The sequence below is a fragment of the Protopterus annectens genome, chromosome 5.part0, assembly GCF_019279795.1.
Source record: "Protopterus annectens isolate FY-2018-M chromosome 5.part0, PAN1.0, whole genome shotgun sequence".
In the NCBI taxonomy this organism is placed as follows: domain Eukaryota; kingdom Metazoa; phylum Chordata; order Ceratodontiformes; family Protopteridae; genus Protopterus; species Protopterus annectens.
In genome coordinates this window covers 870,048,939-870,073,634 of record NC_056735.1, presented here as the reverse complement: position 1 = coordinate 870,073,634, position 24,696 = coordinate 870,048,939, and the positions used below count along the sequence as shown (strand labels likewise).

General features: G+C 37.5%; 1 protein-coding gene across 1 annotated transcript in view; it reads right to left on the bottom strand.

Annotated features, from left to right (window-relative positions):
• LOC122802869 (transmembrane protein 255B-like) overlaps window positions 1-24,696 on the bottom strand; it is a 972,295-nt gene that overhangs the window by 86,086 nt on the left and 861,513 nt on the right. The window contains exon 6 of the mRNA XM_044072667.1: window positions 9,299-9,384. Coding sequence (XP_043928602.1) covers window positions 9,299-9,384 — 86 coding nt within the window. The remainder of the gene's footprint in view (window positions 1-9,298; window positions 9,385-24,696) is intronic.

Here is a 24,696-nt window from a genome sequence, read left to right as displayed (position 1 = left end):
TAATACTGTCATATGTATTTCTATTTAGAATAAATCCTGTTTGGTCTTCATCCACTAGGAATGGAAGGACTTTCTTCAATCTATTAGCATAAATAGACATAAATATTTTATAGTCTACATTCAATAATGAGATTGTTCTATATTAGGAACACCTAGTGGGATCTTTATGTGTCTTCAATATGGGTGAGATGAGGGTGTATTTCCTTACATATATATTTTCATACCTGGCTCAAATGCAAATCTGTGTTAGAGTCCTCACACATGCTGTTTTGAAATGTTTCCATTCTCCTTCTTCTTCTTCAGTTCCACCTATTTCCTCTTCTTCCTTGGGTGCTAGAACCCTGAGTATTTTCTTGAACTGCTGTGCTTTCTCTCCAGTCAACTTCCAGGGCATCAGCCTAGTCCCTGTTGACCTTAGAGTCTTCTCTGACAACTGCTTGCAACTGTTTATGGCCACCAGGGATTTATTTTGTGGGTTGACTGTTTCACTAGCATGACTTTGCAATCTCTGACTTTACCCCAATGCCCTTTCCTTACTAGGAGGAAGTCTTCCTTAGTTACATGTTAGGCACTCTTGTATGCAATCCTGAGAACATGCTGTTCGCCCTCAAGCCATTTGCCAGACAGAAGTCTGGAATTGTATCTCCTTCCATATTCCTTTTCTCTGCCCATGGGGACTGAGACAGTCCTCATATCCTATTATATCTATCCTGTTATACCCGTAGGTACTCCATTATCAACACCAATTCATGTTGTCCTACCTTATCTGGTAGGTCCTGCAACTACATTATTAATACACTCTTTCCCCATTATCACAACCCTGCTGTGGTTTATGAAGGTTACATTTAATTGCCTCAGCATATGTGGGTTGACATGTGTGTTTTGAATTGTGTGTGAATGGTTTAGCATGTGTACTACTGACAACCTTATTGACATTAGGTGTACTTTTATGTGAGAACTTTGCCTCCAGTGACATTGTGTAAATACATCTCTCACATGCAATATCAGTCTGTATGAGAATTAACTGGATGTCAGTAAATGTGAGGCAATTTCTACATTGCCTCAGGATGCCCATATCCACCAAGCTGGCAACGGAGACAGTGGGAAAGTTCATATCCATAGCAACAGACCTTTTTTTTATTTGACAGCTGGAGTTAGAATTTCAATCAATGTCAGGAGTATCTGCTTTGCAAATATGGGAACAGTGCTTGTCACTGTAAACTAGTTGTCCTGTGTGCAACTAGGTATTGGAGAAATTTCAATCGTGGTTCTACAGGAAAAAAGTTACTGAAGGTGTCTGAGTCTGTACAGAGCACTGCCAAACACTTGAGGGGAAACTAATATGTAGACCCTGAAAAATTAAGGATAAAATATTTAGGCAAATATTCTGAAGTTAGAAACAAATCAAGCCTTACTTACTGAAAGCAAAGAATTAGCTTGTCAAGAATGATGAAAAGAGGGGAGTCACATGAATGGCTACTACCTTGCTACTACTAGTGCTGGTATAACCACAGCTTCACTCTGTTGGGATACTATGCTCCTTTGCTTCTTCTCTCACCAGATGCAAAATGTTAGCACCAATCCCAAGATAAGAAGCAAGCTACAGCCTGTTTGATGATCCACAGTCTTGTCCCAGATGAGGCAAGGGTCTGTAGGCTTGTTGTACCTTTTTCCTGGTAGATGCCTTGAATAGCAACCAGACCAATTAGGAACTTTAAGCACATACACTCTCTGTCCAACCAGAAATAGTCAGGAATCAATATACTCTGCTCCTTCTCTCACCAGGAATAGAATATAAGCACAAATTCCAAGCTGTCACTTATAAAGCAGTTATTAGGCTTTCTGGTGATCAGCAGTCTCCAGGAAATGCCCCTGTGCTCCTTCTCTCACCAAGAGAAAACAGCATTAATCCCAAGATGACTACTGACAGGCAGAATGTGGGCTCTCCAGTAACTGGTGGTCTTGCAATAGATCATATTTTGTTTGTTGTTTAACCTTGTGGAGTTTTCTCCCTGGGCCTCCATGGAAAATAGGCTCACCTGGCCCAGTGGACCTTCCCAGTAAACAAATGCAAATAAATACATAATGTTTAAAGGTAAGATGAAAAAAAATTGGTTAATATCCTAAACAGTGCAGTGTGAGCTAAGCAGTTAGAAAGGGGGTAACTTAAGTTTTAGCTGTCTAAGTGCAGAGTATCTAATTTTAAAAGAGCAAGATAGATTGAAAGTGGTGGGCATTTTTGTATTCTGGTTCTATGGAATACCGTGGGATGGCCAATAAATTTAAATAGTTGAAGGGCAGTGATTATTTACACTGTTGACCTGTGGCTGGAACCCTCCTTTTCGTTGATTTTTGGTCTTGTTCATGCTTTTTCTGTGCTTATTCATATAAGCCAGTGAAAGTGGAGAGGGAAGGAGATATGTGGTCATTTGTTGACAAATAAAATGGTCAGACTTTTTTCAGTGAAAAAATTATAATTTCGTCTGAAAAAAATTGACAAACAAGAAAATTTTGAAGTGTGCATCATGCCCCAGTAAGACCTGCAAGTAAACATAGATATAATGTCCCCAATAACCATTATATACTGTATCTTTAGTGTGTGTGTTATGAAAGTAAGCAGGAGTACAACTGACTAATGCCAATAACTATTCTTTAAAACACATATCAAAAATTTTCCTGCCCTAAACATTGACTACTGCATATAAGAGGGGATTAGAAATATCTTTAGGCATTTGGGAAGTATATAAACACAAGCCATCCTGTGTGATCTCATTTATATAAAAAATTAACAGTTTGCTTGTATATTCCACTATGAAGGTTTAAGGATCTAGTCTAAAACATAACCAAGTAATTAGTCCTAAATAATTGAAAGCCACTTTCCTGGAACACCAAGGGTACATCACATAAATCATTTTTTCATAAGTGGGAAAGCCTCCCTAAATACTTTCATGTGTGGAACTTTGTCCCACACCCACTTATTAGATATACTTATCTCATTGCTCGATAACCGTAAGGAAAGCTACTGTAATGGTGAACACAAGAAGCACATGATCTGTAATCTCACTGGGTTACACGAGAACAGCAGATGTGGAGAGAAAGGTAATATTTTTGGAATGGGTTCAGGGCTTTGACTGAAACAAAAAGTACATTAAATACTTGTACTGAACTGCACATTATACTTCACAGAAAACTCCTTACTCACTAACTGACAAACTCCTCTGTATTATTACTCAATGGGTCAAATGCTAACTTGCTTTAGGGAGTATGGTTGTCAAGATGAACTAGCATGAAATGATTACTGTGAGTTTTGTGGCTACCTACTGAAATGTTGGCACTTGTAATGCTGATTGCTGAGGCACTAAAAATAGACTGAAAATGCAAGATAAGAGTGAATATCAAATATTGTTCTTCTCCTTTAAATTTTTTTTTTTGCAGGGGACATGCCCCCTATACCCCTGAACACAAATTACCATCTACTAGACTGCCAAACCCTGGAGAAAAGGGAATATTCTGAGAAAAGGACAGTTTAGACTTGGTATATGCATTCCATTTTTGAGCTGCTAAGTCTCCAAAATTCCATGACTCACTGAAATGGGTTCTGACATTTCAAATGGTTATTGGGTTTTTGTTCATCACAACTTCAGGATCACCCTCGTCAATTGTATGCATACAGATATTCAAATTGTTTTGATGGCTGCAGGGCCTCCTCAGTCCAGTGCATTCAAGATGAACTGAATTTTCACATATAAATTATCTGCTGACCTAAATTCCTTAAAAAAGATTTTCTTCTGTCAGCTGACAAGCCTATTTAAAAGAAGCACAAACTCTTATTAATCTAAACCAATAACATGTTCATATTCAACAAATTTAAGAAATTCTTTATTAGAAAAAAACAGGAATGCAATTTAAAAATGAGTTTGAGCAAGTTAATAGTAACTTTAACCTCCAAAATAGTTATGCAATAGTCAGATATATGAATACCACTTTCATCTTGCATCACCTCTCTCCTGTTCTGAAAACTATTTCCTTTGTAACTCTTTGAGTGGGTTTGCTTTGAATGAACAGTTGAAAGTTTGAAGTTTATTAATAAAGAAATGGGCTGCCACAGCTAATCCTGCATTTGCCACTAAAGCATTTTCTCCCTCTGTCTCTGAAGTTCTAATGTTAGTGCATTTTCCAATTCGCATTATGGATGTTTTCAGCCATTTAGACTTGTTGAAAACCTGATTGTTCCTAAAATCATTAGTACCTCCCTGAAACATATGCATTTGCTTTTTACTCTGCCCTTCTTGCTTTCTTAAGTTCTTTGAAGTTTGTTCAACAGATTTCAAAAATTGTTGAGATATTTGTAACTTATAAATTTTTAATTTAGCCATTAAAATTTGCTTACTCACATTGACTAATTTCTTACCATCTTGCATACTGTATTATGTTAGTCCCAAAGAAATTTGTAACAAGTATTAAAAACAAACTTCTTTGAAGTCACTTTCACTTAAAGAGAGAAACATGATAAACCTGAGCATTCCTGGTAAACATTTAGCTTTGAAATAAATATTTAAAAGTACTATTGTCGGTGCAAATCTTTCTGGCCAATATTTTTCAAGTTCTAATAAGCAAGCAACATAATACATTTGCTGACGATATTAAGTCATCTTTCCCAAGTGCTAAACGGGAGCTTACTGAGCTGATTTAAAAAAAAAATGTTTTCCTGATTGCTCAGCAAAAATGTTACCTGCAACACTTTTGAACAATCCTGGAAAGGCTGTTACTCTAGCAGAGTATAGAATTTGATCAAACTATAATTATTACCAAAACATCTCACTAAACCAAGTAGGGAGGGTCAATGCCAATGGATAACACCAAAGCAAAACATTTAGGGCTATCATCAAATCTGGTAAATTCTAACATAAAACACTTATTAAATTGTTACCCTGTATTCAAATAACCAACATGCTTTCATTAATACAATTATATCATTGGCAGAATTTCTGCTGAAAATAAAATTCATTTTTTCCACTGGAAAGTATTTTAGGCAAAGAGCAAAGCAGTGAGTATGCCCATGGTATCAAAATACCATTATTCTTATCTTGCCTTTAAGACGAGCTCAGAATTTTTACGTACATTTTTTTTGTACATTCTTTTATGGTGAGCACACTATGTGCACAAGGGAAGACAACATCATACAACATGTGCCATTCAATATAAATGTGAATTTCAGTATGAATACCAAACATTTTCTTGATATTCATTCAGACATAAATCTGTGTACTAACCTGTTGGTTAGTTCTCTCTATAGAAACAAGTCACTGAGGATAATTTGCTTTTTTATAGATACTATTATCATTATGTGGTTAAAAATAACATTACTTCTTGGTCAATTTTTCAGATTGCGAAACAATACAGATGACAAAATCTGATTAGTCCATTATTTAATGAATAAACAAGGACTGATTTCTAGAAGGGGGTTAGCCTATAGAGTTACTGGTTTAAAAAAAAAGGTTATAATTTATGAATGAAAGGCAAAATAAAGTTTATTCACTACTAGGAGAGTATCATGCAACAAGCAAGTGACACAGAAGAAAAATCCATGAAAACCTATTAGGAAGTGATCATGTGACACCAGTTGTAATAATGCAATACTGAATGAAACTATGTGGGTATTTAGCGAGCACAGCACAAGGAGTAGAAAGGATGAAGGCATTATTAATAACTGGGATATACCAAAAAGTAACAGAAATGTTGCTCAGCATAGGTTGATAGGTAGTAGCTAGTCATGCAGTCTAAGAGGCCAAGGAGCACAGACCAATTTCCTAACTGTATCAAAGCACTGTCTGGTTAAATGACTTCCTGGAGGTCACACAGTAGACAAATGGTAGCTTTGGAAATCAACCCCCCTAAACCATAGGAAGCATCTCATTAATAATTCATAGTCTTAATCCACTACACTAACTGGCAGCATGTTCCAAGCGAACTAAGATTTACTCACTAGAAAAGCAAGAATTTAAAATATATTTTTGAATATGGACAGTACAAAATCAGGATACATGAATGGCAGTACATTTATTTGCAAGAACAGTACAACATGCTTGTATATAAATCATGCATGTACAGTTATTCACACTATTCATCATGAAACTGGAATTAAACATTATTTTGTAGCACAGCAGGCTGTACATTCACTACTTTTGAATAAGCTGTAATTCCACTGTTTGTATTTAGGTTCATGTCACCATAAGCATTTTGTGTTGATAAAAATGGCAAGATTATTTCAAACTACAGAAAAAGAAATTTGAGTAAACAGAAAATGTATTTTTATTTCTTAACCAGAATAAAACTCTGATCGCAATGAAATATTTTCAGGGTCAGCCCAACAAAGTACAATAGAAAGTGGATACCATAACTTACATCTTCAAATAGATGAATGCATACTGAAAATTACACAACAGGATTAGTTCCTAAGGGTACAGAAGATAAACAGACACAGTCCATTTAGAACTTCACGAAGCCTAAAAAGATGAAAGAAGATACTGCAGTTTGATGTCTGCTTAGTATTAATCTGGCACTCCCTTGAGTCCTTTGAGACTTGCTGTACTGGTCTTATAGTAAGGCAGTACTCTTTCCTCCATTTCCACTCCCAAATATATAATTTATAATATTTGCAACGGGATATGGAGGAAAATCTTGGTTTGAAAAGAGGAAGACACGATAAATGAAAACACATTGATTTAAATCCTGGACAGTATTCACTGTGTCTCTCTCTCCCTAAATGCCACGCTGCATGTTTTTTCTTTTTCTTCTAGAAAAGTATCAACCTGCTTTTTGATGTAGCCCAATGAGTCAGACTCCCTTTAACTTCAATGGGAGCATATTCAACAATCTTGGTATACGTTGAGTAATAAATCCATCAGTACTCTTCAGCCTACTGATATGTATTCTAAACATAGCTCATCTTTTTTTCCTCAGTCCAGTACATTTTTCATTTAACACAAGGTTAAGCTCAGTCCTCAGAATTTCATGCCTAGCAGCTCTGATATCTAAATACAGCATGCCTCTCACTATCCTATAAAGAGTACTGTAAGGATTCAAATGTTTTAATCAGTCTACATAATTCTTCATATACTTAATCCTTCTGGTGTAGCCCCTTTGAATTAATTCAACAATAACAATATCAAAAAGAGATGGAATACAAAAATTAAATTATACTCAGTTAATGGTCTTATTACAGCTCTGAATAAAGCTTTAAGAATTTTTGTCTCTCTTGATTCCACTATATTATATATTACTCCCATCTTTTACAAGGCTTTTGCTTTAATATCATATATGTGAAACTTGAATGCTAATTCATTACTTATGATAATCCCCAGAACAGTGATCTGATTAACCACCTCCAATTCCTCCATCATTATCTTTATATCCACAAATTCCCCAAATTGAATAACTTTATATTTATTTACTTAAATCAAGTAAAGTCTTTCACATTGTTGGGACTGCTAATCTCTGACCAAGTTTTACAATCGTTTGTACATTTACAGACTCAACATTTGCCAGATGCTGGTAATCCTGCGACCAGTATATTAAAGAATATGATGCCTAATATTGACCCTTATGGAACGCTTGTATTAATTGGTATCCGGCTTGATGTTCTGTCCTTATATGGCAGACATTGTTTCCGATCTATTACCCAGTTTACAATCCAGTTTAGAACATATGTATTCATTAGTCTTTTTGAACATTTTGCTATTTGGTTATGACAAAGTGTCAAAATATTTTGTAATATCTAGGTAAATAACCAAGCCAACTTTCCCTTCATCTCTCACAAAACAAATTTTTCATAGAGCGTAGATTGATGAATTAAAGTCAATCTACCTTAATAAATCTAAATTGTGTGTCATCTAAGCTAGGTCCATATTTGTTCCCATCAAATAAATGTTTTAACATACATCTCTTAAAGCCAATGACTGAAATTAGGCTTATTGGTCCATAATTTGCAGTTTGTTGTTTATTACCTCCCTTAAAAATGGGAATAATATCTGACGTCTTTCAATCTTTTGGAACTGACCTACTTTGCAGTAATCTATAGAATATCCATACCAAGGGTTATGTTGTGTTAGTAGACACCTCATACACGAATTAACCAGGTATAAGATCAGGACCCACTGAGCATTTTTTTCTTAACTTTACTCAGCAGATTCTTAACTTTATCAAGAGAGATAAAAGGGTATTCTGCCACAGTATTAAAACTAACATTTTGAATGCCTATTGCATTTTTGGCAATATATATGGAATAGTGTGGACTATGTTTTATTTCTAAGAAAAGAAACTTAAATTTCTATGCAGTCAATTTCCTTGTCACAAAAGTGTTTTCCTACCTATGTACTAACTGAAGATCTTATCTATATAGTCTTAACTACAAATTAAAAAAACACTGATCAGTTTTACTTCCTCGTTTTCCAGTGCTTACTTCAAGTCATAGAGTATACAATACCAGAGCTTTCACCATGTTGTTTAGCCTTAGGAAAGATGGGTATGTATAATACTGCTATTGTATAATTTATCAGTTTTCTTGTCAACAAGGAGGCTCTGTTTTCTGTTTTTTTTTTCTCCAATCACTCATGAGAACTTATACTGTTCTGCTTACATACTACTTGTCTACCTCAAACCCTGTTACCATTGCAAAGACTAGAACTGTATATATTCCTGAAATTTTTTTTAATCAGGACCATGTGAAGTACATTTTTGCTTCCATTTCTCAGACAATCATACCATACATCTGAAACCCACATTCTTTGACTTATTTTTTATTATGCTTTTAACTTTTAAGCATTGTCGTGTCCCTGATCATTGCATCAACATGCATTTCTTTTCACCATTTCTCCACTGGATGGACAATTTGAAAATCATTTTGCTGGATGTCAGAAATATGATTGTAAGGAACAGGGCAATACAGTATATTATAGGTATTAAAACATAGTTTGTTTAACCAACTTACTCAAAATATTTTCAGTGCAACAATTTGCAAAAAGTAGGTCTGCTGCATGCAAGATATTAAATTGGTTCTGCCAGAACATATAAAAATGTCATTGTCTTTGGCATGGGCCAACCTTGGAGTTTGGATGTATAGGCAGTGCGGGTGTAAAAGCTTGTCAGTTGCACAAAAGTCATTTTGTTCTTTAGATTTCAATGAATTATTAAACTGGCAAGCTTTGATTAACTGGCAATTCCTGTTTTGATTTCATCTGATTCTTTGAACTGCAGTCAGTTCTCTTACTGTAATCATTATAGCATTCTGTGCACTTACCCAAGACATGTGTACAGGTCACAGCAGTAGCATGTGTTGCTTTTCACTTTCAAAGGACAACTGCCACTTAATGCAGAACATGAAATCTAGGGAAGAAAAACAACACAATTTATTCCTTCTTCACTAAACATGTCTCCTACACCAAATTTTAAACAATATTTTTCAAATAGTTCTGTTATTCCCTGTTGACTGTAAAAAGCACTGTATTTTATGGAGAAGCACAACTTCCACTTACAACTTGGATTCATAATTTTATATATATATATATTTTTAAATTGCAGTTGTGCAATTTCCAAACATTTACACCAAAAGAAGTTTATTCAATTAATATTTCATCATGCTGACATATTCATCAGACTTGAAACTGTGAGCTGTCTGCATTGTTAATTTAACATTCCATATAAGTGCAAAGCTCTGATCTGATCTGTTGAACTGCAGTTTAAAGCAATTATAGCTTCATAGGTTCATAGGATGATACTAGGCTATTGGCCTGGAGGCCCTTATAAGCCTAACCAAGAATTTCACCGATGTTCCCACAAAGTGAGCACCTGTTTTCCCTGCCCAGCAGGGACACAGGTGGGATCCTAGGGGTATATTTTCTGTTTCCCATCCAGTTGTCCAGGTTGCTCTTAAAGAGGGCTAGTGAGGTACTCTGCTTGACATGGACAGGAAGTCTATTCCACAGTTGGGGGAGTCATTGGGACACAAATCTATCCCACCAAGAAGTTCTATTAATGTTCACATATCAGGTTGAGACCCTGCGTACGGGTTGCACAAGTGGAGTTTGACGTATGGATATACAGCAACTCCATCAAGGCTGAGTCTGAGATGGCTTTGTATGCCAGACACAGGTCACCTCTAAGCAGTTTATAAGAGACCTTGTAGAGGGACAGGGCTTTTAGCCTATCTGCATAGGATAGGTTTTTGAGACTCTGGATTTTCCTGGTCAGGAACCTCTGTGGTCTCTCCAACTGCTGTATGTACTTGGCAAGGTACATTCTGAAGGGGGCATTATACTCGATAATGGGTCTGATAAGGGAGGAGTACAGGGATTTTATGACTTTCTTGTTCCTGGATGAAATGCCCTTACTTATGAGGTAGGCCATGTAGAAAGCCTTCCATACAACAGCGGCAACATGGTGGTCAAAATTCAGGCTGCTATCAACCTGGGTGCCCAAATCTCTCATGACTGATTACGTGCTTAGTACATTGTTATTAATGTGATAATTAGTGGGGATACCATTTCCCCAAAGGGGATAATGATGCATTTCTTGGCATTCAGTTTGAGGCCATGCTTCTGACACTAGTCATTAGTTTGGTTAAGGGCCACTTGGAGGATCTTCACATCACTACGGGAATTTATGACAATGCCCATCTTGCAGTCATCTGCAAACTTGGTCAGCCACAGACCATTGGTTTTGGCATGCACCTCAAAAAAGTATATCCCAAACAGCAGAGGCCCTAAGACCAATCCTTGTGGTACGCCGCTTGTTACGGGTCTATTACTAGAGGTGGCTTCCCTTATTTTGACTGAGTGGGTTCTATCAGTGAGCCATTTAGCTACCCATCTGGTAACATATGGGTTGATGCCTAGCTGGGAGACTAGTGTCGAAGGCTTCGGCTAAGTCAAGGTAGGTGGTGTGCACTGTCTAGCCCTTATCCATGGCTTTGGTGACTGTTTCAAAGAAGGCGACCAAGTTTAACAGTCATGATCTCCCTTTGACAAAACCAAACTTTGTGGGATCAAGCATTTGGAGATTGCCAATGTCCTTGTTTATAAGGTCCATGATAATGCATTCCATGGCCTTGCAGATCAGGCTAGTTAGGCTGACTGGCCTATAATTGCCTGGATCGGTGGATGCTCTACCTTTGTGCAGAGGGATGACAGTGGCTGTCCTCCATTCTGCTGTATCAAAGCAGGTACACAGGCTTTGGTTGAATAGGGTGCCTAGTGGTGCTGAGACCACTTGCCTGAGTTCATCTAGGACACAGCCAGGGATGTTGTAGAATCCCATGGAGGCTGTAATTTTTGCCTTTGAGAGGGCATTAATAACCTGCTCCCTGGTGATGAGGGGAGGGGGCTTACTGATGGGGGGACAGGGAGATGAAGTTTCCACTGAACGTGTCTGCCAGCAGGTTGGCTATATCTACGTCATTTGTGTATGTGGTATTCCTGACCATCAGTTCAGAGCAGATTTGAGAGTTACCTTTGAGATTGGGGATGTAGGCGAAGAAGGCCTTGTGATTGTCCTTAGTGGATGTGGCCAATTTGGACTTGAAGTAAGCCTTAGAGGATTTCACCAGTGACCTTATTTGCTTGTTCAGACAAAGGAGAGATTGCTTCCAACTTGTCACCTGCTCCTTCATGGCCCTGGACAGCAATTTATTTCCTTTTATTATAGAGTCTGTTTATTGCTACTGTCCACCAAACAGGTTTACTCTTCCTTGAGGAAGATGATTTGGTCCTGTCAGGTATTGCTGAGTCCATGCAGCTATATAGGTGCTCATATAGTTTTTTGGTGTGGGCTTAGAAAATTAGTACCTGATTCAACTGAAGGGATGGTGGCTTTGAAGCTGTTTATACCTGCTCTCAGGAGGTTGTAGTCAGCTTTAGAAAAGTTTTTGTTCGACCCTGGGAAGGGGGGGGGGCAGGGGAGATGGTGAATTTGAAAGTGATTGCTTTATGATTGGATCTTACCAAGGAGGATAACACTGTAGGGGTGCTACAGTGGCTACTCATGTTGGTTAGTACCAGCTCCAGGATATTTTTACCTCTTGTGGAGGTGTCAACCAGCTGATCCAATGCAATAGCACTGACAAAATTGAGGAATGTCTGGACATTCATGTTTGAGCTAGACTAGGTCTTCCACTCTGTGGTTGGGTAGTTAAAGTTGCCCAAGATCAGGGTAGAGGGTTGAATCCTGATGGATTCAGGTAAGTCCAGATAGGTGGAGTGGGCCTCCTGAGTCATGGTTGGGGGTCTGTAGCTAGCTATGATTTGAATAGGTGTTTTGTCAATAGTTAACTGCACCTGGAGTGTCTCCTATGTGTCACTCTGTTTGACCAGCCTGGAGGTGTGTATGTCTTTGATACATATTGAAACTCCACCTCCTTTGGCTTTGTAGCCCACTGTTTGATGTCTGAAAGTATGGTAGGACAAGTAACCTGGTAAGGCTGGGGTGCTGTCTGCAGCTTTGAACCAGGTTTCAGTGACTGCACAAATGTCAGCATCTTTCAGGGTGAGGAATGCTTGCAATGAGTGCAGTTTCATGTTAAGACTCCTAGCATTTAGAAGCATGACCTTTACATTTCATTTAGAAGAATTTTTCACATTAGTCATTTTTGTCCTCATGACTTTGCCTTAAAAAAGGCACTATGGGAGAGGCAAGAGACTTTGCCAGAAGACTGAAGCCCAGGGGAGACAGATGAAGGCCATCTCTGGCAAAGCATTGTGGTCTGTCAATCATGTCCTCCCAGGCTGTCAGGTACTGGATCCATTTGGAATGACACCACAAACTAAGCCAATTGTTTAAGTCAATCATTTTCTGTTTATACTGAGGCATCATTCTGGGTGATGGTAGGATGCTGCTTAAGGCTAGGGACATACCTGCCTGGGACACATATTCAGTGAGCTCAATCATGTCTTTCTTCATATAGTCCAGAGAGGTATGTCTCAAGTCATTCACACCAACATGGACTATGACAGAGTCTTAACAGTACCTGTTGTTGAGAAAGTTGAGTGCATGAGTGATATGGCGGATTCTAGTACCTGACAAGCAACTTACCGTGACTTTCCCCTTATGTATCCTGGATGTGTTGCCTGCCTCCACCCCAAGGTAGAAGAAATGACCATTATTTTTTTCCAAGCTGAAAAGGTAACATCATAAACACTCCAATTCAATGTCATGTAAAATGTCTGGAGGTAATTTTTTTCTTGGTCATAGCCACCACCCCCCATCAGCCAGCAAGTGTATTCAGCCTGGAATGTTGTGATCTAACTATGAGGATAAATCCTTTCAGTATCTATAACCACAGACTACACTACATGTACTCCTTTCGGGCCAGACATTCTTTGCTTGTGCAGCCCAACACCCTACCTCATAGATACCTCCAAGTAGTGTTGAAGCAGCCAGGCTTGGACAAATCTTGCCCTCCATAGTAGTATAACTGGCACCAGCTATTCAATTCCACTACTCACTGGTTGGTATCACTAGTGTCGGAGCTACTGTTCAAACTGGTGCCAGCTGGAGAGAAGCCACGGCTTTATCCCACAGCACCACAGAACATTCAAATCCTTCTTAAAATTAAACTTTCTTGAAATACAGTTATATTTTGTTCCAGTAATCCTAAGTATAGACAAAGCAGAATTCACCACTTGATAAAAATAATATCTGTGCCTTGTTCTGATGTGCTTCCCCTTGTTTTAAATAGCATCTCTATTATCTGCTATAGAAATAATGCTTCAACTAATACTTAGTGACTATCCTGATAAAATGAAAGGTTACAATGAAGTATGTGGCTTTTGTGAGAAACAATGCTTTGTTTTTATTTAAGTAGTCCTAATTGCAAAGAATATATATCACTGTTACAATGAATTGCTGCTTGAAAGTACATATGCATCAACTGATACAAAGTTACATTTTTATCACAAAGTACATTTCTGATTGGTTTTGACTAGATGATATCATTTATAGTATAAAATCAAATTGTATTTACATTATACAGGAAAAATATGTACATTTTAAAAAATTCAAAGTTATGCAAAATGCTGCCATTTCAATAATTCCCGAATACTTCAGAATTCATAGATTGTTAAATATTATTTCTGCACTACTCTGTAGTATGCAGCATTCATTATTTAGATACAGACTGCAAAGACCAATATGATTTGTCTACATCAGGACAGGGAGTTTTAGAGCACACAATAAGAAGACTGATGTGTCTTCTTTATCTAAGGCTAAAACTTGCAGAAAGGTCAAACTCATATCTTTCAAATTCAGTTTGGTTCATGTTTACTTAATAAGTCTAACCTTAATCTTGCAGCAGTAGAAACAGAATTTGTGCAGACAATTAAAACTAAACTTCCCTGAGGCAATCAGAAACAGGCAATCTATAAATATTTAGTGGAACTCAAATAGTAATCATGAATCATAAAATCGAATAATCAATAAATATTCGGTGTAACTCAAATAGTAATTATGAATATAATCATAAAAGCAATCTTTAGGATCTTAAATAGTTTACATACTGCGCTTTGTATATCTTAATGAATTGATGGTATTAAAAGCTTTGTGAAGAATACACATATCAAAGGACCTTTTGAAATACTTCACTGTTGGCAGACTGTAAACATCTTTGGAAAGATATAATGCACTGTTATTGTCTGTAAAGTTAAACAGAGACATAATGAGACCATCTCTGGCTACTGCTGACTTTATTTTAAGAGTAGGTACATGTTTTCCGTTTCCTGGTATCTATAGCCTTTCAAGTGCATGAGTGTATAACCTTCCACAGCTCTTTATGCCTTCTTTTGCTGGCAGTCATTTGTAAACCTGTTTCATTTATTGAATGCAAAGTGGTGAATTTGATTTATTCATATTCTTTTGACTTATTGTTCACTGCTAGTTTAAACAGGTTAGTTGATCTCCTGGGTCTGTATAGTTTCAAAACTCATTTACAGTTAAAATAAGAATTGCTTTTTTATTTAACAATGCAAAATTTATGAAAGTAGTAAAGTAGCTACCCCATGTAGGATCATGCCTGGCGGATAATAGGCTTAGCTGGTAATCTGGGTTTTACTTTTATACTTTTTGTTTTCTTGTATTATTCCACTGTTAATTGTAGTAATAACTATTTTGATTACAAAGCAGATAACCAGCCCTTGTGGGACCAATATTGGTTTCTGTATCTGGATCAGCTAGAGTAAGTGTAAAGCTCTACCATACATGTCATACGATTTTATGTCATCTTTGTGAGGTATTTTCTTTCTACTGGGGAGAAGGGAGATGAATATTAATAAGCACTCATTAACTAATTTGACTGCAGTTTTATATCTGGGCTGTTGGAAGTATGGAGTACTTATTACTGGGGTGGAGTACTTATTACTGGGGTGGAGTATGTTATTACTGTGGAGCTTTTCTTCTTAGGCCTCCACTAACAAATAACTTTAACCAGTGAACTTCTTGCAGCATAAATAAATCTAAATGTAAATGATAAAGTTCTGGCCATTTGTATGAGGCTGTTACATCTTTGCATTTGCATTGTGAATAAACTTCCTTTTTTATTTTAACTTCAATAGCCTGTTTTGATGATCATTGCTCTTATAGCTGCTTCAAATCACTTTCAGGGAGTGTATCTGCATAAATAATTGCTGCTATTTTACAAAAAATGTTATTTCTTCACTGATCAACTACAAATAATTGGAGGTTAGTTATACCGTGGGATTCAGTAAGGGTTAGCACCAGCCAAAAGACCTAACATGGACAACTTTCTGCTGGTGGTAGCCCTATCTGATTCGCTTACAGCCCCGAGACAGTGATTCTACTCATTGTGTAGAACTGCAGTGGTGGGCTGCCTCCACAGCCTACCACTACTCTAATGAGGCATTCCAGAAGAGTGGCGTATTATAATTAGCCACATGCTCTCCATGAAAATGGCTGCAGTAAGGGACTTACTCAGACAAGGGATTCAGAGAATCATTTGACTACATAAATTAGCATAGCCAAAAGACCACATTGAAGCATTGTTTTGAGTATGAGAGAACATGTAGCAGGTGTGTATCTGGGAGTTTAGTGTAGAAGTAGTGGTGGGGTGTGAGATTGTATGTATGTGTATTGCAGCATGTGTAAGTGTCTGTAGGGGTATGAGTTGTCTCAGGTTAGTGTGTATATATATATGTGTGTGTGTGTGTGTGTGTGTGTGTGTGTGTGTGTGTGTGTGTGTGTGTGTGTGTGTGTGTGTGTGTGTGTGTGTGTCTGTTTGTTTGTGACTGTTTGACAGTTTGTGTGGGCTGGTGGCTTCCATACCTCTCAACTCCTCCAGACTAATGAGCAAATGCTGCTATACTGGGGCGAACTACACATCAGGGACAGTTTTAAAATATTAATCTACATAACTTAGAACATTAATTGAACAAGAGATTTGTGCATCATGAAGCATTTACTAGAGCATACAAGGTATGAAACTCTAATATCTGACATTATTGAGTGACCTGTAATAGTCTGTGAAGAACAATGGCAAATATAAGTGGCAAAATCAGGGGTGTTCTTTAATATCAGGGACAGCTGAGAGGTACAGGGATGTGTTCAAGTGTGTGTGTGTGTTTGTGTGTGTGTGTGTGTGTGTGTGTGTGTGTTTGTGTGTGCACATGTGAGTTTGAATGTGTCGATGTGTGCGGCAGAGTAAATGAGTGGGAGCGCTGTTCTGAAATGATGCATGGACAACCAGTAGTATTTACAGCTAAGAGCTGATAAGAACTAGTGGTAACACCATGTGATTTGGATGGTTTACTATCAAAATTCTGAAACCCACTTGTTTGAGTAATGATTTACTCGAAAAAAATCATTGATAATAGAAACATTGTGTATGCAAAACAATGAAAGTGGTAATGCTGAAACATCGATATTCAACATTATCGACATTACTCAGCTTACCTTGACTTCCAATTAATGTTTTTGCAGAGGGGGACTGTGCCCCTCACACCCCCTGCAAATTATATATACAAACTCTGAGATCACACTACAGTGAGGAAAAGGGTAAATTTCCAGATCCCCACTGTAGTGTGATCTCCAGTCAGAACGTCGACTTCACAATAGCGAATGCACACTAGCATTCACTGTTGTGGAGTTGAACATATTTGGTTTGGCATTATGTGAAATTAACAACAGCCTTTCAACCATCCAAGTTTGCATAACTGCCATCCGAAATTTTGATAGTAAACAGATTCAGACAGACATTAATTACCTGATAATGAGGTCTTTTCTCATTGTGTATAAGCTGTCTGTGAAACTGCAGCTTTTCTTGACCACAAAAACTATTCCTTTTTGCCAGAGCAGCTAACTCTTGTGATGGGATTCTTTCTGAATCCCAGGCATAACTTTGGCTTTTGATACTTTGCTGCTAAAAACTGTGTATGTTGTCAACTTCAGTGACCAAAATAATGATTATTATATACTGTTGCAACTTATGCATCAAATTATTTTTTTAATTAACAAATTTGTTGACCGCAAATGACATTAAACTGGACAAAACTTGCAAAGGATGTTTTTTTTTTTTCTTTTCCTATTGTAGACTAGGAACAGTTTGTGTTATCCATTTTCACTGGAGATCCAGAAAGAAAAGCTCCATAAATATAAGAACAGAAGATACATAAACATAGGTGAAAACTGACATTATAAAAACAATATACTATAAATCTGTATATTAATACAAATATTAATACACACATGTCATGTAGAATAATACACATATCATCAGTAAAACAAGTTAAATACAATATCATGCAGCATTGAAACATGCCGACGTGTTGTAAGTGAGTGAGTTTATTACTCACTCATAAAGTGATTGTCAGAGTGAAACATTCAAATAATGGATAAGGGGAAGGAGAGAAAGGGAGGGTTAGAGTGAAAAATAAGTGTTAGATAAGTGTGGTAGATATAGGAGATGTGAGAAATAAAGAATAAAAGCAAGATTTGGAGTAAGGGAATTAAAAATAAGGGAAAAGAAATAAAACAGAGGAAGGGGAGAGACAGTCTATACAGATATTAGAGGAGTAAGAGGTGAGATTATTAGTCAGGAGAGTGGTATGTGCAAAGCCAGGAGGCAGAGAAGAATTATTATAATTGCAGCTTAAATAAACAAATGTTATGCACTGCCCTAATTGGAGCAAGGGTTGAATTCCAGACTTTTGCTACATAGCATGAGAACCAACTGTGACCACAGTTTTTGTAAGGCTCATAGATGCCAAGTAGATTTTTTTCAGAAGATCAGTGGTGATGATTTGGGAGGTAGTGGTGAAGGATGTATTTATAGCAGGGCAGGAAGTGTAGGATTATATATAATTTTATGTGTTAAGAGAAGTTGGGTATAATTTAGGTGGTAGAATAATTCCTGCAGTTTAGAATTTTTAGTGCAGGACAGTGATGTGTTTTGTCACTTGTATTTACTGGCTATCTAGCAACCTTGTTGTAACACAAATCTACTTTAGATTTTAGAGTGGCCTGAAGGCTAGTCAAAAAAGAAAAAGATATATGATAGAGAGACAACTAGGTAAGTAGTGGCAAGAGTGACTCTGGTATATACAGTAAAGAATTATTTGTCTCTATATACCATTCATAGTTTTTTTGCATTGCTCTGTGTGTGGAGGTCATGTTTGAGGTTGTCACCTGTTGTAGGCCCCAGCAGTTTTGAATGGGGCACTACTTCATCTGGAGTCTTGCTTATGGGTGTGATTTTAAAATGGGCAAGTGATTTTGGGAAAACAAAATTAGTTAGGTTTTCTTTGGATTAGGAAGGAGCTGGATACAATGACAGTTTTAAATAGAGTTAAAGGCATGTTATGTAATGTTTTCTGTTTTCTCGATTGTCTGACAGGCAGATAAAGCTGGAATTGTCTGCATACTGCACTAGGATTTTTGTTTTATGGAAGCACACCAATTGCTTATAAAGATATTAAATAAAAGAGAACCAAGGCTAGAGACTTGTAGGAAATCTGCATTCATGGGTACATAAGGAAAAAGACAGAATTCCATCTGACTGCACTCTGACAAGTAATCATTAAACCAGTAGTGAGTAGGTTTTGAGATACCCAATGTAGATTGTTGCAGTAGGAGTTTTGTATATGACAGTGTCAAAAGCGTTTGGTAATTCTAGAATAAGTAAGACATGAATTTACCTCTATCCCTGGCTTTATTGATGTTGTTTTTAAAAGTTAGGAGGGCAGTTGTTGTGCTACGGGCAGGTCTAAACCTATAGTGTCTATTGCTTAGTAATTCTACCTTTCAGAGATGCTGGAGTAGCTGTATATGGACACATTTTCCAATATTTTTGACGGTAATAAAATGGCAAAGGGTCTGAAATTAGATATCTTGGCATAAGTGTGACCTGTGTGAATCTGGATGAGAAGGCATTTTTTCCAGACTGTAGGAGTATAGGATTCCTGTACTGACCTGGTTATAAGGATGGAGACTGGATATGCAATGCTGCTGGCAGCAACTCTGAGGTATTCTGCAGGAAGGTTATCATAAGAGGCTGAGCAGGGTTTAAGTTTGGATAATATATTTTTTACAAAGGAAGTAGCAACTGGTTTCAGTATGACGGGGGTATAACTGGATGGGGGTAGACATGAGTCAGGGAGTCAGGAAAGGAATCATTGGTGAGAGCAGCTGTGCTGTCAGTGAAGTATGAGTTGGACTTGATGGCTGTTTCTATGGAGATGTTATTGGGATAAGGGTTAGGAACATTGTTAGTTCCTGGGTGTAAAATGTCTTTGATGTCTTTGATGGATGACCAGAATTTATTTGGGTTATATCTGTGGTTGTTTTGCAAAGCAGAACAGTAATCTTTCTTATCAAGGTTGTCTTGCTTTTGTCTTGCAGTAAGGTTACCAAGTTGTTTAAAGTACTGTAGGTTTTATGGAATTTTAAGTTTCTGCCATTCTTCCCATGCCTTGTCTCTGTGTTGCATAAGAATTCTACTCTAATTAGCAAGCAAAGAGTAGATTTTACTCTCTTCATACATAGTGGTGCAAGGTTGTTTAGGATACCTAAAATGGAGCTTTCTACTGCCTCATATAATGACAAGGCATTTAGAATAGTCCAGTTAAATACATTTAGACCAGCTACAAATTCTTCAGGGTTAAATTCTGAGAGATTATAAGTATTTTAGAATACATATTTGGCACTGTGAATAATCTCATCTGATAGCATATGCAGGACAGTGATCACTAAGGGATTCAGGAAGGGTTCCTGATGCAATGAAGTTACAAAGATCAGATATCAGAATCCTGTCAAGAATGGAACTGGTGTTCCGTGATTTGTTTTAGCGAGAAGCAGAAATAATAAGCTGTTGGAAGCCATGAAGGTTGATGCTGTAAGGATAGTCAGAAGTGAAAGTACTCCAGATGATTTTTACCTCACCTAGGATAACTGCTTCACTGGTAATATTGTCTAAGATGTTGTAAAGGTTGTCTGCAAGGTGGATATATTGTTTCCAGGGAGAAATATAGAACAATTATTGAAAAGAGTTTGTGGTAATTTAATTTTATATAGGAGATAAGTAGCTGTGCATTACTGAATTTAGGCAGGGTTTTTGTAAGAGGAGAGAGAGTTCATGTGTTTTATGGTAGAGAATAGCTACTCCTTCATCTCTCTTTATTTAGCCAGTGAGCTCTAATGATGTTGTGTTCTGGGGGAAGAACTTCTGAATCATTCATAAGAGGTTTTAGCCATGTTTCTGCAAAAACAATGAATGATGTATAATGAGAGATTCTGGCATGCAGTTCAGTGATTTTATTACAAATACTACATATATTTCTGGAGGCAAAGTTTAATTGTTTGGAGTTATTACAGGGATGTGGATGAGATGGAGTTAGACATGGAAGGAAGGCCTGGGATAGGGTTTACATCATCACACGATTTAATTGTCGAAGAATGTTTGGCTCCTTTTTTTTTATGTTTTGCTTTGTTCTGAGGCGGTAGTAAGGGGAAGTAATAATTTTGTACTTTAAAGTAAAGACTACGAGAACTGCTAAATAGAAATAGATGTTGAGCAATTTCTGGTGAAGGAATTTGGAGAGAGCAGTTTAAATAGTGGCTTATAGTACGTAAGGAAGTTTTCAGCGATTTAGTAGTCTGTGAGGAGAGCAAGTAACAAAAGAAGTACAGTCGTTAAGCTAGAGAATAGTGTATTCACTTGTGATAAGATAAGGAGCCAATGAAATAAAGTTTGGCTCAAAGATATGTAGGAGTAAGAATTATGCTGAGGATAGTTAAGAGTGATAAAAGTAGTGAATGCGTTGGACAAGATGTGAGACAGAGGTAAAAATCATATATAAGAATTTGCAGTGCTAAATATGAATAAGAATAAAGTGGAAAGATAGATAAAGGAGAGGAGTTGGTAAGAAGTCAGGGGTAAAACAGAATTTGATGTAGTAAGTCTGTGTAGAGGAACTAATAAGTGGATGATAAATGAAGAGTTGGGTTTTTATATAGGAAGGAGAGGAAGTGAGTGCTGTAGTGCAAAGGTTAGGAAGGGTGAATATTTATTGAACAGCCACTGAGTGACTGAATGGAAAAGACAATGTCAGAAGTACTGCAGTAGTGTGAAATTAAATGAGTAGATAGTGAGTGTGTGAATGAATGAGTGAATGAGTGAGTCATTATTAATGTTAAACTTTCATAGTGCATTTTCTTTTAGGTACTTACCCTTAGATGTATTTTAATTGTGTACTGTATGATTGTGCATGTTTTGATTTGTGCTTAAAAATGGGACTGATAAATGCAGTTGACTTACTTTGTTAACAGCCAGGTAAATACAGTAATGCCTAGGTTTTGTCAGAGAGGTTCAACTACCATTTTAAGGAGAGAAAAACTAACAGAATGTGCACAAAATTATACCCCACTGGTGGGTGAGAACTTTGCCACACGATCATTACAAATATCATGACTGTGACATTGATCAAGTATAGAAACTGGCTGTCTCAGTGACTAGACTTGTGTTTCATATCTGATTCATAATTAACCTCTCCTTTATTCCAGTCACACAAAACCTCACAGAACGTGTCATCTTTTATTAGTTTGGACCATTACTGGAGTGCAGGGGTTTCCTTTTGGGGACAGCTAAAGAATTTACGGATGATAAACAAGCAAACAGAAATGTAGCAAAAGCAAATGAAAGAAACTGGTAATGGCAGCAGTGCAGTGCAGTGCAGTGCAAACTTGTGCGAGGTACTGTGGACAATGAAATGTCTCAAATCCATCCATCCATTCACAAAACCCTTTTCCTATTTTTGCACATGGGGTCAGGGTGTCACTTCAACAGTGCATGTTATTACTGGGCATTAAAAACAAAATAATATCTTCATTTATTAACTTATAGATTAAAAACACATAGTATTAAGCAGACCGTAGTACTCTGAAGTAAGCTACATTGAAACAAAACCTGGAAAATCTTCTGAATCATCACAGTCCCAACTCTCATCTCCGTGCGCAATGTGCTGCAATGCCAGGAAGTCTAGACAATAGAGATTTATTAGGGATAGGCTTGATGGTTATGGGGAGATAAAGGGACAAATTTTCTAAAATTAATTATACATTCTCATACCATAGTACCTCCTTCTCATTCATGGATTTACAACCACTTCCTGCACCTGTTATAAACTGGTGAAGTCCCTTGCCCATTTAACTGTCATATCTTCTGGCAGTCATAAAACTGTTTAACTTTCTCAGATTGATTAATAATGACAATAATAATAATAATAATAATAATAATCTCAATTCTTTCATTAGAAATGGCATTACTCATATACCTCTATACTTATAACATACTTTATAACTATTTCTGAGTTTATTTTTATGTACTTGTTTGCTAAGGCAGGCAAGCAGACTAATGCATGCAAATCACATCCAGACAAAGCTAAACCCACAAGGCAACTGTAAAGACTACATGTAAGGAATCTTTATGGTAGCCACTAAGTAGCACATTTTGGCAAGTGAGAAGAACTCAGAAAGGTTTAGGGAAATGCACATGGATTTAGAAAGAAGATGCAAAACTCACACAATTTGTGCAACTTTCTGCAACACACTCACCCCCAAAACTCTTCCCCAATCCAGCCCGGCCATTTTCTACATTTTTGTTTCTATTTGTATGCCCCCTACTAACCATTTTGTATGTGATTCTAAAACTACGGTATCCTTAGAGCAAATTTTATTTACTTCTCTGGACCCCTGTTTAGCAGGGCGACTGACATGATCCCTGGGGTGAATTTCCTTTCTCCCATCCAATCGTCAAGGTTCCTTTTGAAGAGGGCCAAAGAGGCACTCTGCTTGACATGTATGGGCAATCTATTCCAGAGTCTGGGGAGTCTCTGGGTCAGGAACCTATCCCTCCAGCATGTTTTGTTTATTGTGATGACAAGGTTTAGATCCCTGGAGCGTGTGGCTCTGAGGGATTGGGATTTCTTTAAGTATAGCATGTCCAACAGCTCTGGGTTTGACATGGCCTTGTATGTTAAGCAGAGATCGCCTCTGAGTAGACGATATGCAACAGACTATAGCTGGAGTTTTTTTAAGGTGGTCAGCATAGGGCATCTGCTTTAGGCCTGTGATTCTTTTAGTGAGGTATTTCTGTGGCCTTTCCAGTTGTTGCAGATGTCTTGAGAGGTACATACCAAATGGGGCATTGTATTCTATAATGGGTCTAATGAGGGATGAGTACAGTGGGACAATGACCTCCTTTTTTCCTGGATAAAAAGCCCTTAGTGATGAGGTGTGCCTCATAGAAGGATTTCCTGACTGTTGTGGCAGTGTGGTTATTGAAGGTGAGACCACTGTCCACCTGTGTCCCTAAGTCTCTTATCACACTTTCTGTGTTTAGTGTCCTGCCACCTATGTGGCAATTCACAGGTACATGTTTTTTCTCAAAGGGGATAACTATACATTTTTTGGCATTGCACTTGAGTCCATAGCTCTGGCACCAAGCATCTGTTTCTGTAAGGCCTTTTTGTAGAGTATCTGCATCATTTGGGGATTCAATAATGGCTCCCAGTTTGCAGTCATCTGCAAACTTTGTTAGCCAGAGTCCCTTAGTGTTGGCCTGTACTTCAGAGAAGTAGATGCCAAACAAGAGCGGTCCCAGGACTGAACCCTGCCATAATAAACAACTGTAAATATATTTTTTCATGAAATCAAGTGCTTAATTTGTGCTGTGTTTCTCAGATGGGAAAGGGAAGCCATAACAACCTCTAAGACCTGATACCTCAGTGTCAGCTGGTCATTAAGAATTGCATTGATATTTCATACCAGGCCAGGGACACAAACTCTAGCCTATTAGACCATGAATAAGAAAAAGGAACAATTAAGACATCTGTGCAGCCTAATGGTCATAGAAATGGCATCTGGGCTGTTTTGTCATGTATCTAAAACTAGCAATAAATTCTGAGAAAAAAGGGGTATAAGCAATTATCATTTCTGCAGGAAAAATTTTTCAAACGTGTACAAAAAATGACATCTCATAGAAAGCATGCAACATGTAGACTATAACTGATATTTATTTATTGTCATTTGTTTACCGGTTTGGTCCAACTGAACCAAAGGACCGTTTTCAGTGGAGACCCGAGGAGAAAAGTTCCAGTTACAATTACAGTCATTCAAGACAAACATTTACATCACAAATGGCATACA